Raw genomic sequence first — 17402 nt, 5'->3', positions numbered from 1 at the left:
GCAGGACTAATACATCACCCAAGTGATGCCTTTAATAAGACAGACTGGTAGGTTTAGCCAAAATTAAAAATTTTTTCCTTTAAAATTCATTAAGAGTCTGAGACACAATCACAATCACAAATTACAAAGCTAGCTTATGTTTTGCTGCAAAGTTATGCGTGGAGATGATAGTAGTCAAGTACAGACAGCATCATTGATAAAGCATCCTTTCAGCACTTTGAAAAAGATTTTCTGTGCTTAGTCACTGTCAAACATGTTGGTTTATGTATCTTCTTACTTTTCTCTCCTTCACCAAACTGGTCCTGTACTACGCCATAAAAATTTATGAAAAGGTAAAGTAATCAATGAAAAAAAAAAATCTACTATTCAAGGCTAAGCACACAGCTTTATAAGGTAACTGGTTGAAGAAAAAGAATATTATTTAACGTCCTGATTAAAGCAGCAGTTATTTTTATTGATCCATATTCTTCATTCTCTCTTATTGAGCTTGCTTTCATAATTTCATTATTTCAAAGTGTACTCTTCCTTTATTCTACAAGTAAAATTCGCACCACAAAATAAAGCAATAGTTTATTATAACTCATGACAGTAGTTGCAACATACTCCTTTAGGAACAGCAGTGGCATAAAATCTTCTCTAATACAACATACTGGCAGCTGGCCATTATGGTACACAAGACCTTTCTAATATATCTTTATTTGCAGTCCTCTAGAAATGAATACTGCCTCTTTAATTATTAAATGCAAGTGTTAGTTGAGTGCATTTGGATCTCATAAGATTACAGCCCTCAGGGTACTGAATGGGCAAAGAGCATCAGCCTTGTTTTACACACTATCAAGCTTCCACTACTGATGGACAAAACATGTACGTTTTGTGGTAAAGGAAAAGGTGATTTTAGTCCTTGAGTAATTAATAGAAATGCACAGTGAATACTACTTACAAACTGACAAAAGGGAGTAAAAACCATCAAAGTAAGCATCTGATGGACTGCCTTTGGACAGATCAAACCACAAATTAAAATACAAAATAATAAGAAAAAAAAAATGTTATATGTATATATAAGCCAAAAACTCCAAGAAAGCCAGAGGATTTCTGATAATCTTCAAACTGTAAATCGGGTTTACAGAATTTCAAGAAATAAAAAATTAGGTAAGATGCTACACCTCTAAAGTCATGTTCCTGTTCAACAGAAATTGGAAGTCAAGTTGATGACAGAAAATGCCTTAGGCTTCTTTCACTAGGGAAAAAAAAAAAAGAATTGAGCAAGATAAAGAACATGAGATTTTTCAGCCCTGGAAACTATACTAACATATAAGCATCTAGGGAAACCGCTCCTTACTCATAGACAGCTTTAACTTTCAATAATTTTTGACACTGTACAAAGGACTCCAATATTTTTTTTTTTTCATAGTTCTGCTACGTCTCATGCATATGGTGGAAACTCCTTTCCCTGAGGATACAGTAGCTTGGAAGTGGAAAATTTGGGCTTCACATAATGTAATCTGTGCGTTGGCTTCAGTGTTCTTTCAGTTTGCCTTCATTCTTGAGTAGGTTCTTGTTAACTTGTAGCTTTGAAAGAACAAGAACAAGCCAATTAATGCTAACTGGGATGTACTGTTTATATACAGAGTAGCTCTGAGCAAGTTCAACTCAACGATGCCCAAACCTGCAGTAGCAGTCAATCAGTATTCAAATACTTCAAGAAAGTCAGACTTAACTTCTGTAGGACACGGATTTCCCCGAGTCTGAAGGAAGTGTTTTCCTTAACTTCCAGTTACAGGCTTACATATGAGCGAGCTAGTGTTTTCAAAACTCTGGTCTTATGTCAGCTATTTTCACAAGTAAATTTTGCTAATATGCAAAGATTTATTTTCTATGTTTTGTTAGGAATTAATACCTTTGATATGACATCAGTTTAAAGACTAGGTGTCAAAACGAATTCTTAAGATTGGATTACAGTAAATTCAGTGACAAAAAAGTGCTATTTATAAAGGTATCAGTGAAGGACAATTTAACAGAAGTTAAAAGGAGTTAAAAAGAAATGACTGAAAACCTATGTGGATTTTAACCTGCCACCTGAACTACTCCAGCAGCATTGCTGGAAAGTTTGTATGAAAAGTAGTTGAAAAGCTGGATTTCACTGACATTCTGTTGAAACATAATCTATTTAAACACAGTTTATCAGTTGTGAAGATTATCAGAAAAATACAGCACAAACATGCCCATCAGGAATAGAAAGCCAATTTACAGTGAGTAGGTGTACGGGGCTCAGGAACTTGGTCACAGTATGGAGAGGCTGCATGGGGCCAGATAAAGATATCTGGTTTAGGATGAGGATGAGGAAGATGAGAAGATACAAACAGTTGGAGAGGAGACTCTGTTCTTGAGAGAGAAGATGAGGAAGTATCAGAGGCTAAAAAGCGAAACAAAGAGAATGATAAAGGGGTGTGGGGAGGGCAGGAAAGAAAAATGATTCAACAGGGTTTAATGGACTAATAGATGCCAAAAATGCAAAGCATTTGTGTCACGATTCAGTAAGATGGAAATGGCTTCTACATAAAATAAATATCACTTCTGAGAGCAACAACAACGAAAAATACCCCTTTACTTATATGTACTCTCCTTCCATACTGAACTAGAGTACAAAAGTAAAATAAAGACTTTTTTTCACTATGTTCTAATGCATAAATTTTAAAAATAAATTAAAGGGGAAATAAAGACCAAAGTCTAAAGTAATATTGTTTCTTCCTATAATAAACTCAGTGGACTCCAACTCTGTTTTTTAAAAGATTGAATGCAACTTCTCTTAACCAAATAGCCATGAGTCTCTAGTGATTTCCATACGCATATCTACTTTTGGATATGAAATGTGTCTGTCTCCCTATGAGATTTTACTTCAGTGATTGATTCATCAAAACTCTTTTTTTGCCTCCCCTATATTTATTTCCTTCATCAACATATACAAACATGGGTGTGTGCCACTCATAGCAAGTCAGCTGAAACAGAGGGCAAACTTAAAGTAAATTTGGCACAGTTATTGACCAGAGCACTAGAATCAACAGTCTTGCATTGTAGGAAACTCACAATACACTCTTTTGATATTCAAGGGTTACACAAATTTAAACTTGAATCACTTAATCATTATGGTATTGGTAAGACCTCAACATAAAGCAGTTTTTTAATAACTTTTTTTTTAGATGTCAACTTCTGCTTAATTGATACACCTAAAAAAAAGAATTTACACCCATCAAACCTAGATTTTTTGAAGGATTTTAAAAATTAAATTTCAAGTACATAAGAGTTCAGATTTGAATTTTAGCTCTCATTTCTTGGTATTTAGACTGAATGAATTCAGGGCTAGACAGGCAAATGGCATCATCACCATAGATGACAAGCAAAGTTAGGAAGGGGAAAACTTCTAAATGTTTGCATGTATACACACATACACAAGGTAGCACTACACTGTAACGAGGAAGGGAGCAAACATTTTCATTCTAAGAGGATTTTCAGCAATAACTTTCTTGCATTTCAACATTCGTTTATTTATTTGTCAAATTCCTTCTGCATTTCTAAACACTGTGGATCCACAGAATTTGCAGATAAGCTCTTTCAACCCTATAAAGATCTAACATCCTGATCACCTATTGTTTTTATCATCTACCTATTGTGAACTATGTTATTGAGAGTCTACTTAAGCTTTCTCGAACACTATGACAAGCTTCACTTCTTACATTCTTATTTATAACCTTTTAATTCCTGCAAAATTTTTATATAATATTCTGGATGAAGAATTCTGGGCAAATCCTGGATGTGAAGTTTTTTTATATATATTATTATATAGAGAGAGTACATAACAGAGCTCTAGTCCTTGCCAGAAACTGGTATTGCAATATACCAGAGTATTGGTATTGCAACAAGGCTTCTTCTGCTAAAATGAACAACTGAAAAAAACCACCAACAAACAAAACCAACTCCAACTCCAAATTTAAAAAAAAGGGAACCCCCCCCCATCCTTCACAATTACCTTTTATAAGATAAACAAAAAGGGACCCCATAATTTTAATTTCCCATCTTGTTGTCCTTGACATTGAAGTTCTAGCAACACAGCTGAGATTCAGAAAAAAGACAACTTGGACCTGCCAGAAAAATCAGAATGTATGCAGAGATCCTGTTTTCCAATCAAGATATTGTCTGCAGGACTTGAATCTGGGGCAAGTTTCTTGAAAAGCTCCCCATTTTGGATGAGGGTTCATCTTTCCTTAAAAGCATCGAGGAATCTGCACTCTTTAAAATGCACCAATTCACTATGCTCTCAAGTGTGGCAGATGTAAAACAGATCAAAAGCTGTATGTCCCCATTGGAAAAATAATAAACAAAAAATCACAACTAACCACAAAAAGCCCTTTTACAACACTCCTCCCCAAAAAGCAATTTTTTAAGGCATAAAATTTTATCTATAGTTATGTCTATCTATATATGTAAATGAAACCTATAAAATCTAGATATGTTCTTAAAAATGAAACAGTGAACTAGACTAGAATATAGAATGATCACCACAAAATTATATAATGTCATCTTCCCCATTTTAACTACATAAATAGAAGGAGACATAAAATTCCACATTAGGGGCACCAAGGTACATTATGCCATAACATATTGCAATTCTTTGAAATCAGGTGACCTGATCTTTGTAATCATAACTGTTTGCACTATAGTGAGAACAGAACACTTTTACTTTATTTTAAATTCAAAACTGAGTGATCATTCAATCCGATTTTAACTTTCAGAAGTTAAATATCTAAATTGGATTTTTATGTAATGCAGAATTCTGATACTAAACAAAGATACACATTACACATTTCAACGTATCCTAACTTGTGGGTCAAATATACTCACATTCATAGTTTGGCAAACTTTTCTATAAGCTGTTTGTGTCAAAGTGTGATTAAACAGAAATACACCCCTGAAAGGTGTCAGGAAAAACATCCTATGGTTTTCATATAAAACCCAGAAAAGAGAAAACTCTCAAAATTTAGAACACAAGCAAGATACTGTAAAAGTTACACAATTCCTTCTGCAATCTTCACAGAATGCATGTCTCACATGCTTTCTGATTGTATAACTTTTAAGGTATATTAGTTTGCATTATGATAACTGAATATATTAATATAGGAAATGACATATTGTATTTACTGACATGTAACAATCTTAATTTTTATGTAGTGCACCTGTGTACTACAATTTTTATATGTATATAAAAATAATACAGTATATACAATTTATAATAAATAGATTTTCCTTATAATGTCAACTATGTCTACAGTAAGCCTACCCACCCATGTAATTATATTTTAACATATATTTTAGAATTTAATTAATTTAATCAGCAACAAGGTCTTCAATTTTTTTGAGATTAAAATTTCTGAAATTTTTTTGATTTACCTTTTAAACAAAAATATGCAAGTACCAAACAGACTGAAAAGCACAGGACTTTGGTAAATAGGCTAGTTCAGAACACTAGTTTTTAACCCTTGTGGAACAAAATACCACTAAGTTCAGCAAGATCCATACTACAGATATTTACGGAGAACGTGGTCAGCAAATACTTCATAAATAAAAAAAGAAAAAATCATATATCACACAATGTCTATTTCTACTTACATGATAACAGTGAAGATATAACTTCATTTTGCAAAATAAACTAAAAAACCTACTGCAAAATCTAGCTATGGCCATACCATTTTACCTATTTCATTGTTCAAATGTAGTTCTTACCTGTTTCAGGATCACTGAAATCTGGTAATGTAATTGTATTAAGCTGTCGTCTGTCAGCAATAGCTCTGTCTAACAGGCTGCTCCCACGGCCGGAGTCACTGCAGTGAAGTACAGAAATTGTGAGCTAATAAAATATAAAATTTTATACTGATATACAAGTTGCACGCTGCCCTACTCCCACAAAGGTTCTTGCTATAAAAGTTCTGGCTATGACCAAATTTAGTACCAAGCACCACTAACCACTCACAGTGCATTAAGCCAGTTGCACTGAAATAGAATTAAGCTGAGTAAAACTAAACCCGTATTTACTTCAGCAATTTTGTCTTCATAATTAATACAACCACAAAGGAAATATGGCTTTTAATTTCATTCATAGCTAACACCTCTACAGAAAGGATCTACAGTGCCTTAAATATTTATATAATATGAAGTACAGCTATCACAGAAAGCTGAGAAGGCAGATGTAAGTTTGAAAATCCATATCTCTCTCAGCTTGAAGAGAAAAACTAAACTCAGGACATCTAATTTTTGGTAAAGATGTTAGTAAGGTGCCATAACTTCACTTCACATAAAAAAGCATCACAATTATCTCCAGAGTTGTGGGGCGGGCTGCCTGTTTTTTGATATTTTTTTTTTAATATATGCACATTTGCATATTAACTGCCTAATGTTGAATTTGATTCTAACAGCATAGTACGAACATTTTGAAATCTTCTAACATCTAACAGCCTATGCAGTAGCAGTGATTTTCACTCACTGCACCTGTGGACAAATGCACTTAATTTCTATATTAGCTGTAAGTCAGTATCTGCCCCTCAGGTTTCTTGTTGATATGCTTCCTGGAAAACTAATAGCTCCAAAAACTATTATTAAAGATTCAGCAGAAGAACAGGGACTGAAGAACTAAGTGCTCTTTCTCCTCAAGATGAGGCGAGTACTGAGACACGTTGTCAGCAAAGTGTGAGGAAGCACATATGGGCATTCCTTCTTTAATATTCTATGCTTAATAAAGTAATTTCATTTTTAGGATTGTAAGTCTGGTACTACTCACTATCAATGAATATATTTTAAAAGTCTCATTTAAAAAAAATAGGGAACAAAGCACCCCACAAACATTAATTAAGCTTTAAAGCAACTGAACTGTTAGCCCAGCTTTGCAGAGTGCAAACTTTTGTCTGATTCTCACTGAAGAGAAAAACCTGTACAAAACTCCTAGTTTAAAGTAAAGCCTGATAAACTTTAATCTAAACTGTAAGACTGGAATTCAGCACATCTCTTCATCTGCCTTAATTTAACAACACCCTCCTTACAAATCTGAACTGAGAGAAGGTCAAGAAGCCCCTCAATAATTCCTCAGAGTTGCACACTTCAAAAGACAGTGAAACAACATCCCCTCTTTCTACCGCTGTTATTAAAGGGTATAAATACAATTTTGTATTACCTAACAGTACTGCAATATTTCCTTACAAAATTATGTTATTATAGCAATCCACATGAAACAGAAGGGAACTTTCTGGGACACACACTATCAGCTGTAGTTGTTACATCAGTTGGTATAAATTTTCTGGTAATCGCTGTCTTAATTATTTCTTCAATCCAGAAGCAGCAACGTGCCACATTGCTGCTGATGAGGAAATCCACACTTAGGCTAAGTATCTTCTAAGACCAACTCTGTCATTGTGGTTTGTTGTATTTCCCTAATGCAAACTAAAAAGTGGAAAAGTACTCAATTATTTTCTAATGCACTTCAAGCAGCAGGCTGGAGGTACACATTTAAACCTTCCAAGCCTTGCAGCACAAAGTAAGTTTTAAATTCATATTAAGCATCTCATGAGAAAAAATTTTGTATGTCAACTGAAGACAAAATAAAAAATGTTCTAAATCTTAGGCACACTGTGGCATTTGGCCCTCGCTTTGTGTGGTACATCTAGTTATTTGTAATTTATTTTTATTATTGAAATATTATTGAGGGCATTGAACCCAAGTTTATTGCACTAAATCAGATGAATTGAAGAAGAAATATTTAATATAAACCACAGCTTATCAAAAAAGTGACTTCTTATCTCATTGGGAAAACAAGACATCAAAATTAGTTTTCAGTCCAAATCAGAATAGAAGAAGATACTTCAAAAAGCATAAAGAATATTTAAATCTTTGACAAACAACATTCAAAAAGGTTGAAAATTATTAAAAGACCTTTTATTATTGGCTTAAAGAACTATTAAAAAAAAAATTTCACTTATTTCCAGTGGGAGACATTTTCAAATGGTGCTTTGCAGCAAAATGAAGTGTATGTTAAAATTGCAGAATTTGGAAAATTTAACTTTTCACAACAATCCTGCATCATCATTCTTCAGTATATCAGGAGTGCAGTCGGGTGAACAGAACTTCTCAGTCACATTTCAGATCTCAGTGAGAATTGTTATCCCAGTGCGACCGATCTGGATCACTGTAATACCATATGAAGTTATTCAGCCTTTAAATTTCACACAGATGAGCCAAAGCAAGATTACAATTCGGTATCTTCATTCACTGTTTGATATAACTCTGAATGTGTCATTTAGAAAACCCGTCTCCTTCCATCATGACACTTATCCACAGCTCCTGTCCATTCCATTCCTAACTTGATTTTAATGCATCACCAGAGCTTCAAGAAAAGATTTAAATGTTAAGATAAAAAAGGAGAAAAACTATCAGATGCAAAGTAGTCCTTGTTAATTTTTCCACTTAGATGTTCTTGAAGAAGAATGGTGATGAGAATTAGCAATCACTGCTGTTTGAAGCTGACACAGCCAAGAGTAAATTTTCACAGTCACTGCTGATGTCTGAAGGAGGCATTAAAAGTGTGTTTAACATGGCACAGTAGCTTTTAGCACAAAGACAACAACAACTACAAAGTAATGACAAGCTATGATTAGAGCCCTGATCTCTGTAGAAGATGTCACAGCAGAGAAGGAAGGTGAAAAGTTGTGCCAGAGTACATGCAAAGCCTCTCTGAAATTACACGGAAATTTTAACCATTCTGCAAAGCACAGCACTCTGATACTAAACTCTTAACCCCCACTGCCCACACACACAACCAGCTAACTAAAATAAACCACCACCCACCAAGGTAAAAGAAAAATTTTCTCCCAGGTCCCTGCTGCTCGTTCAGTGACTTTGACTTGAAAACGATTGAGCTCAAACCTTCCTGGTTTGCTGACATACTTGCTTTCTGTACCCTGAGGGATGCTCCCTGTTCCACAAGGCAGTATCAGTCTCTCTCAATGTGCTCTGAGTGACTCGAATCCCTTCCCAGGCTTTTCCTGCCACACCTTCCAAACTTTCCTGCTCCCAACTGCTCACTAGCTCACTAAGGAGAGAAGCAATTTTCCCTCTTCAGCCATTAAGTCAGCTCTCTCAATCTTCTTAAAGAGTTTCACGTATTTACATAACTGAGATCAATTTAGAGGAAAAACTGAACAGCCAATGTTCATCATACTGCTACACAGGTACCGCTACACTGATGCCACCTGGTACAAGGTTCTTCTGCTGTAGCATCTCTTCTTCAGAAACTGTCAACCCTTCAAACAACCAAATAGCAGAAAATTCTGCCTGCCCTCTTCTTCAGGTGCTTGATAAACATGTTGAATAGTACCAGCATGGATTTCTGCTAAGTGGCCTTTCCATTTATTTCACAGCTTGATAAATATATATGGCAAAGGACCTTCACAAAAACATTCTGGAAACCCAAACAGGACTATAAAAACTTATCTATTGGTAATGCCTTTGAAGACCTAAATAGGTTCATAAGCAAGACCTCCTTTAAAAAAAAAAAGCCATGCTAACTTTGCAAGCATATCATATCCATATGACCTCTGATGCTTTAGTTTTAATTCATGTCTAGTCCTCTTTCATATTATTTAATGAAAATTCTTGAACTATATTTCCACTATAGCAATCTCTCCACTTACCAATATAAAAGATTCTAAAACTCCAAATCAGGAAAAAAACCAAGACCATACAAGTACATTGAGAATGGATGAGTTACCCAATCTCTCTAAGCAGTGCTCACCTCTGCAGAATTTACTAGCTTTGGCATACCTTACTTCATAGAACCCTGGGTACTTCTACATGACCATCAACTGATGTCTTTGCACTTCATCCCCCAGATTCCCAGAGGATTAGTTTGTTCATATGAAATGCCAGACCAAGCAAATGCAGGACTGCTAACCTAATATTGCCCTGCTGAGCAGGGTAGTGAGCAGCCTAGAATTCTACAGCATCTTACCTTGGGTTAGTAAGATTGTAGCAGGATTTCCAAATCTGGAGCATGTGTTTACACGTTAGGAGTGCTTCATCTGGGCCTCTGCACAGAGACTCCAATTTGACTTTTGTAAACAGTAATCTAGTGAAAAAGAAAAGGAAATTAAAATAGAAAGGAGATTCCCATTCAAGCAAAACATTTTTAAAGATAGTCAACATCACACTAAACTGGAGGAAATATAATTTCAAATATAGTCATAACTTAAGTAATAGTTTAATGAAGTAATTACATAAAGTCAAATATGTAATGTCACCAAAGTAACAGTGCTTTTTACATGATGGCCTTTTCAACTGGACAGAAAGAATAGTTGAGAAGACAATGTAGCTTAGTGAAATTAGCAAGACCACTAAGAACAGTATGTCACACTCTAAACTGTGACATCCATCCCTGCCCAGGGGCAGTGGTGGGGAAGGAAGGATTGGAACTAGATGATCGTCAAAGTCCTTCCAACCCAGGCCATTCTATGATTCTATCTCTTCACTAAAAAAAAAAATAAAAAAAAATCTTTACTGCTTTCATGAGAAAGGACAGTATTTTGCATTAACTGGCCTCAAATGATAGCAAAATAACATATAACCCACATAAGAAAATAACTTGGTACTAATGCAAGTTACTTCCCTATGTTATCAAGTTCTCTTACAGGAAAATGGAAGAGGCTATACTGAAGAAGATACCACTAGACCAGGTAAGATTCAAGAGAGGTAGTCAGCATTGGCAAAGTCAACCAGAAAACATAGCTCCACTCTACATTATGTTGACATCAGCAGACACAAAAATTGAACATTTACAAGTGAGAGTCTGAAGACAGCACAGCATTCATCAAATATGCAGCAAACCACTCATAATGGAAGCAAACATGCTTGCCAGAAGTCACTATAAATTAATTCTGATTTCAAAGTTGATGTTTCTAATGGCAGCAAGACAAATAAAGTGCACAGCCTCATAAGATGACAACTGCATATTCCTCTTATGTTCCATGTATTCCGTTTAAGGTTCTCCACAGAGGCTAACTTAGACACCTTCCTGGATATTTAAAGAATATAAATGCAATGTGATAATAAAGGAGCTAGTCAATTGGTATGCACATTTATAGGAGTCCCAGCATCTGGGAACAGAGAATACACTAGAAAAATACTAATTTAAAAGCAATTTTTAGTAAATTGCAGGATTAAAGAGCACAAAGCAGGAGGAGAGTATGGATATAAAACTGTTAGCCTACTTTCCCTTTTTAAACCTAGGTGTACTTTGGCATTTTGTTCCAGTGCAACCTTAATCATACCAAGTGAAAAATTTATATGATTGCTCATATGGTTTGTGTGGGAAGACTGAGAAGGGCGTAGAGGGTGGGCATGTGTGAAAGCTCAGAAGTTTCTTATCCCAAATACCAACTTTGAGGTTGCTAATAGTAATTGCAAACTGCCGGAGAGTTTTCTCAAGAATAAGAAATTACATCAAGTGCCTTTAGCCTTACAGTAGCTAAAGCTTTAGCTTTGCACTGAACATCCTCTGCAGAAACTACCCAGTGTGTAAACCTAAAAATGAATCACACTACCTTAAGTGTGCAATATGTGTGTTGTGGGACTGGGGAGGAACCAAAAGGCAGGTCACTGAGTTAGTTTAAGAAAATGAGCACCTGTAGATAAGCCAGGTAAATACAGTCAATATGTAGTCTCACTTGATGTCTTGAAAGAATGCAGAACAAAGTAATCAGTTACAATAGTTTAGCTTTCTTCCTATTAGTAAATTGGATTTGAGCATACAGGGATCTATATAGATAATTTAAAGTCATATTTCATTTGGTAGAGATGTACTCTCTAGATATTAGTTTAACTGTGACTATATCACTGCAAGAAAAAAAGTCAAGGTCTGTCCATGACTTTACTGAAGAGAGAAGAAAAATGACAAATAACATCCTACTTCCCTCATGCTCCTTATTTTACCCTTAACACACGCACACAGCTCCCTCACCAAAGAAGACCTTTGCATCCAAATCCAAACTCAAAATCACAGGAATCTACCTTATACAATCCCTCTCCTGTTTCTCTGTATGTAAAAGACAGTACTTTTTACGTTTTGAAGAGCCTAGAGAAGTTTAATTTTTTAAAGTCTGTGATCATAAAGCACTTTACAAAAGTTATGGAACACAATCAATTCAGAAGCACTGAGTTTGCAAGTCATTCTAGAGTCAATAATCATAATATATACCTTATTATGTACAGTTTACAGATAGACTGAATTTACATTAACAGTCTTCAAGCATTTAAGATGTTCAGGAATCTTGTAGCAGAGAGAAGGCACAGGATCAGTAATACACTAAGATTTAGCATGCAAGATATAAAAGCAAAAATGAAGCAGGAGACAGAAAGGGAGGGGATTTTATTATTGAGAAATGACTTAAAACCACATGTAAAAAATAGCAGGAGTCTGTGCAACAAAAATGTTGGAAGTTGGGCTACTAGTGCAGATTCAATGTCAAGATCGCAGAAGACAAATACACTTGTAAGAATTAAAGCAACACAGGAGTTTGGTGCTTCCAGATGCACTTAGTACACATGCAACATCATCCCTGTTTCTTGTGCATTATTACAGTAAACATACTGGATCGTTGCACATTTCCCAAAATGCAAACAATAAACAAAGTATGATGAAAAAATACTCACAATTTTAATAAAGAAATGCTAGGGAATTGTATCTAGTAAGGAAAAAATGAAGTACACTGGTGTGGGATTAAACCAAAAATAATCTTTTGAATAGAAAAGGTTGCGTTTATAAAGCCACACAGAAAATTTTCCTGGATCCAAAAAATATTTGGACTATAAATCTTAAAAGAACTAAGACACTTCAGAAAACTGAAATGGGATGTTAATAACAAAATGAAAACCTGCCAACTTAACAAATGGGGGAAGGAAGGGAAGGGGAAAGAAGCAATGGAAAGGAGGAATACCATCTGACAAACTGGTCTCCCAAATTAACTCAATTTTTTCAAGTTCCCCTGAAACATGGTTGGAGATATGAGCACCTCAGGGACAAGTATTACCAGGAAGGTTTTAGAAACTAAGAGGTAGAACATTTGAAAAAAGCTTTTCTGAAAGATCAGCTTCAAGCATCTGTGGAAACAGCTCTTCTGGAATACAGCCCACATTAGTAACACAGAGAATTTTAAACTTTACAAGGAGCTCTTCACACCAGGTTTTGATACACTGTTAAAAATTACGAAGAATGGATAAAATCTACAAAGTGATAGGATGATGAAAATTAAGCTGTATATTTAATGAGTATCATGAATTATCTGTTCGTGTCAGTTTGTGAGAGTTAGAGGTTTAAGTTACTGGCACATGGTGACAGAGTAACCTTGACATAGTGGAACAGCAGTTGACTAAGAATGCAAGTACTGAGGAAAAGACAATATTCAAAAAAGAAATGAAGAGTAGGACAATGTGTGTCAGAGATGTGTCAAACTGGAATAAATGTAACAAATAAGAACAGAAATTTGCTTGGGTCAAATCCTCTGGGTTAGGAAGTAGGTAAAACAGGTTCTTTTAAAGACCTGCTAATCAGGCATTTGTGCCAGCATCAGTATCTGATATGGATGCAGATTTTTATCATCAGCTAAAAATAAAGTGAATTGTATCATTTTAGGAGACTAATTACCCAGACACAAAATGGAGAACAAATCAAACTCTTAAGTGGAAAGGCTTGGTTATTCTTGGAGCTAATATCTGATAAATTTATGAAATAGCTACTGAAGCAGCAAATGACTCCATTACTTCAAGACTGTTCTCACTAACTAATGAGGACATTATAAAACAGCTGCTGATAATCTAATCCATATATTACTGGATATTTATTTAAATAAAGAATGAAAAATACCAAAGGGGTTTATAACTAGGTCTTTGAATTTCACTGTCATACACCCAAATTATTTGATAGCAAAGTTTAGCAAAGATATCCAGAATGCAGCAGAAGCCTGGTGTTTAACACAAAGATGCTAAAACATTTAGGGATCTGTATCTCAAGTTGAAGGAGTAAAACTCCCTGTGTGACAAGCCAATCACTGATTAACAGTGAGCAAGTAAGACACAGAAACATGCAGAGATCCTATCAAGAATAGCATGGGACAGGGAAGGGAGAAAAAAAATCAGCACAGAAAGCCACATCTTAGGTACCTAGTAAAAAGCAAAGCTAAACCACATCTGAACACGTTATTATTATATACAAAAGTTACAGTCTTTTAAGGCTTTTTTGTATTTAAGTAAGAAAAAAAAGAAAATGTGCATACTAAACAGGGACAAGGGGATGAAAATTAAGAATATTCAGGAATTAATCCTCAACCTCCACCACAATCCTTACCTATGTTGTCTCAGATATGAAAACTATAACAAATGGAGAATAAGAATGATTAAAGACTGACTGAAGTTAAAGCAGTCAAAAATAATCCATTTCTCAGAATTATGGAAACAGTGACAGATAAGATTGTCTTTTCTAAAGTAAAAACTTTAAAGAAAGTACCACTTCTGTAATGACTGCGGAACAGCAACTATATTGCCAATGCTTTTGTCAAGAGGAAAGGAGTATTAGATAACATCATTAATGAAAAAAGGGTTATTGTTCAAGTTTAATAAAGAGATTGTACCAACAACCCTTGTAACAGTTATTCCAAACCAGAGCTGCTTAACAGCTGGGTTCATCAAGGAATTCAGGAATGCACTCGTTGGAGCAGAAAGAGAAAGACACAGTGCCATTGTACAATACCTCAGTGAGACCACATCTGGAATGTTATATGTAATTCTCACTGTAAGAGTCAAAACCACACACATGAGGAATTTCAAATTAGAGCAGCTGCAAAGAAAGGCTGCAAGGGTGACCTATTGACTGGAAACTGCACAGTAGGAAAAATACTTCATTTAGTTAGTCTAGCAAAATAAAAGCCAAGAAGAGGTACAAATTCTATCTATAACTATAGATGAGACAAGCACCATGAAGGGAAAAGAATAATTTATCTAGAGGATAATGTTTCCACAAAAATGAGTATATATAAAGGCCATTCAGACTATTAAAACATTAAGAGTGGAAATTAGGTCTCAAGATTATAAATAAAATTGTAGAAAAGACTGCTTCTTCACAGTTTGTTTTGGATAGACTGTAGAAGAGGTGGAGCAAATAACCTAACTTCTTAAAATACAGCTGATTAGTTCATGGAAAAAAAAAAGGAAACAAAAACCAAACAAAAACAACTCCCCCCCCCAATAAACCACACAAAAAAAACCCTCATCAAGTCTAATCATATGACTTGTCAAATCTTAGACTAACTAGTTTGACAAATAAACCTTTTTTAACAGACAACATAGGCTTCCTTTCATAAGATCTGAATTTAAAGGAAAAAATAATTATGGTGACGTAAAACTTACATTTATGTGCATATTTCATACAGTTTAATCTCATTTCTGTAACAAATTGTCATAGAGTCAATTGTTTGTGCAAATTAAATCAGGTTAATGCTGGGACCCCACAGAGTAACTGAAGTGGGAAAGCAGTACACAGAACGCACAAAATGAATTAAGCTGGAACAAATACTATTCAGTAGTGATTATCCGTAAGAATCTAAATCTATTCACCTTTCCTAAATAAAGTGTTAGCAAGTCATTTCTTGCACTCAACAATTACATATATAGGAAAAACCTCTGATGACTCTTACAGGAAACAGAAAACGAATGAGGAAGTAGGAAGAAGCCAAACCTTGGCAAGTTCAGTTTTGCTATGTCAGTACATTCTATCAGCAACTGCCCTTTTAAAAATCTTGTAATTACTCATAAAAAAATGGCTCAGAAGAAAAAAAGCTAAAATTAGAAGAAAATCCTAAAGTTCCCAGTGTTTATTTCATCCACAGTTCAGATTTTAACAGTTTACTGTCTGCAAGTTAGTAGCTTCTTTTAGAAGGAGGAGCTAGGGCTGACTGTTTTAAGATCCTTCACATGGGAATTTCAATTGAATGCAAAAGGACTCTTAATTTACATGCAATATATCCTCCTAATGAAAAGATCCTTATAAAGCACAGCAGGAAACTTTGCAAACAAATTGTTCAGCAGCACGGCTTAATAGCTGTCAAGCCACATTTCTTTTTAAAATCACAATATATAGCTATTGGAACAAATACAGCCTTTGCAATCTATATGTGGAAACACATCCTAGAAATAACTAACCAAGAAGCAAAGAAGACTGTCAAAAGACAGGTAGTAGAATATAAGTCCCCAATGAAGCCATTATGCTCAAAATAATTAACACAATCCTTTCCAAAAGACACGATGCAGGTGATTCTCTCTATGTAGTAATAAATGATAGTGAATATTTTTTGCACTTGTTCACATGTGATGAAAACTGGCTACAGTGTCACTGAAAGGCCAGGGCACATGCCTTTACTGTCAGCAAGTATGGTGACGTTCTTATCAGAAAGGACGTTTGGAGGTGGTCTTATTACAGAAGCCAGCATCAAGTGTATGACATTACCAGTATTACAAGGGCTCGGTAAAGAATGATATAAAAATCAATGGCTGGAAACCAATACGGGACCATTTCAAATTAAAAAAAAAATTGCAGTCTTAATGAAGAGTGCAACTGAAACAAGCTACCACATGCTGCACTCCAGGTTTTGCTGTGTTCTTATCACAATCGAATGTCCTCTGGAAGGCAGGCTTTAGCTCAACCTTTATTAACAGAAAAAGTAAAGTTAAGTAAATTTAGGGACTTCTAATATATAGACAGTCAGGTGTTTTAAAAATTGATCTTCCTGGCTTCAAACTATGAATTCAAACATTCAGTTTTGACAGCTGTCCCTTTAACACCTGCTGTAGAAAGCTTACAGCTTCACATTACTCAACTCCCAAACATCTGCTTGATCACCAAAACACAAAATGACACAATTGCAGAAATCTAACTTACAGGGAAAACAACAACATGAAACTAAATAGAATATGAAAGAATACAGTTTTATAAAGGATTTATTTACATGGTGAGTGATCTTAGATGCAACACTTCTATCACCATGATAATCAAAGCACAGAAAGAAACTTATGGAGGTGTCTGCTGCAATTGCAAACTGAACTGCTGCACAGTCTACTCCACTTTGAGCATTCAAGAAAAGTTTTATTATCAGGAAAGATACAAGTAGTTCATTATAAAACATCAAAAATCATCATTTTAAAGTACTTAAAATCACTGTATGCCCAGCACAGGCAACAAGAGGTCATGCAAACAAATCTAGCTTTTGTAAAAACTCCAGAAAATCATTCAACTCAAAAAAAGAACTCCTAAACTGTTTCTCAAT

General features: G+C 35.0%; 1 protein-coding gene across 2 annotated transcripts in view; it reads right to left on the bottom strand.

Annotated features, from left to right (window-relative positions):
* TTC7B (tetratricopeptide repeat domain 7B) overlaps positions 1-17402 on the bottom strand; it is a 114244-nt gene that overhangs the window by 39903 nt on the left and 56939 nt on the right. Inside the window, exons 15-17 of one of the 2 annotated variants that reach the window (XM_027637994.1) lie at positions 10046-10162; positions 5776-5873; positions 2249-2413 (exon numbers count right to left, since the gene is read on the bottom strand). In XM_027637994.1, coding sequence (XP_027493795.1) covers positions 2249-2413; positions 5776-5873; positions 10046-10162 — 380 coding nt within the window. The remainder of the gene's footprint in view (positions 1-2248; positions 2414-5775; positions 5874-10045; positions 10163-17402) is intronic. The other variant, XM_027637995.1, reaches the window with a different exon arrangement.

The sequence above is a fragment of the Corapipo altera genome, unplaced genomic scaffold (assembly GCF_003945725.1).
Source record: "Corapipo altera isolate COAL_440 unplaced genomic scaffold, ASM394572v1 23, whole genome shotgun sequence".
Taxonomy (NCBI): Eukaryota; Metazoa; Chordata; class Aves; order Passeriformes; family Pipridae; genus Corapipo; species Corapipo altera.
This window is presented reverse-complemented; position numbering and strand designations above follow the sequence as displayed.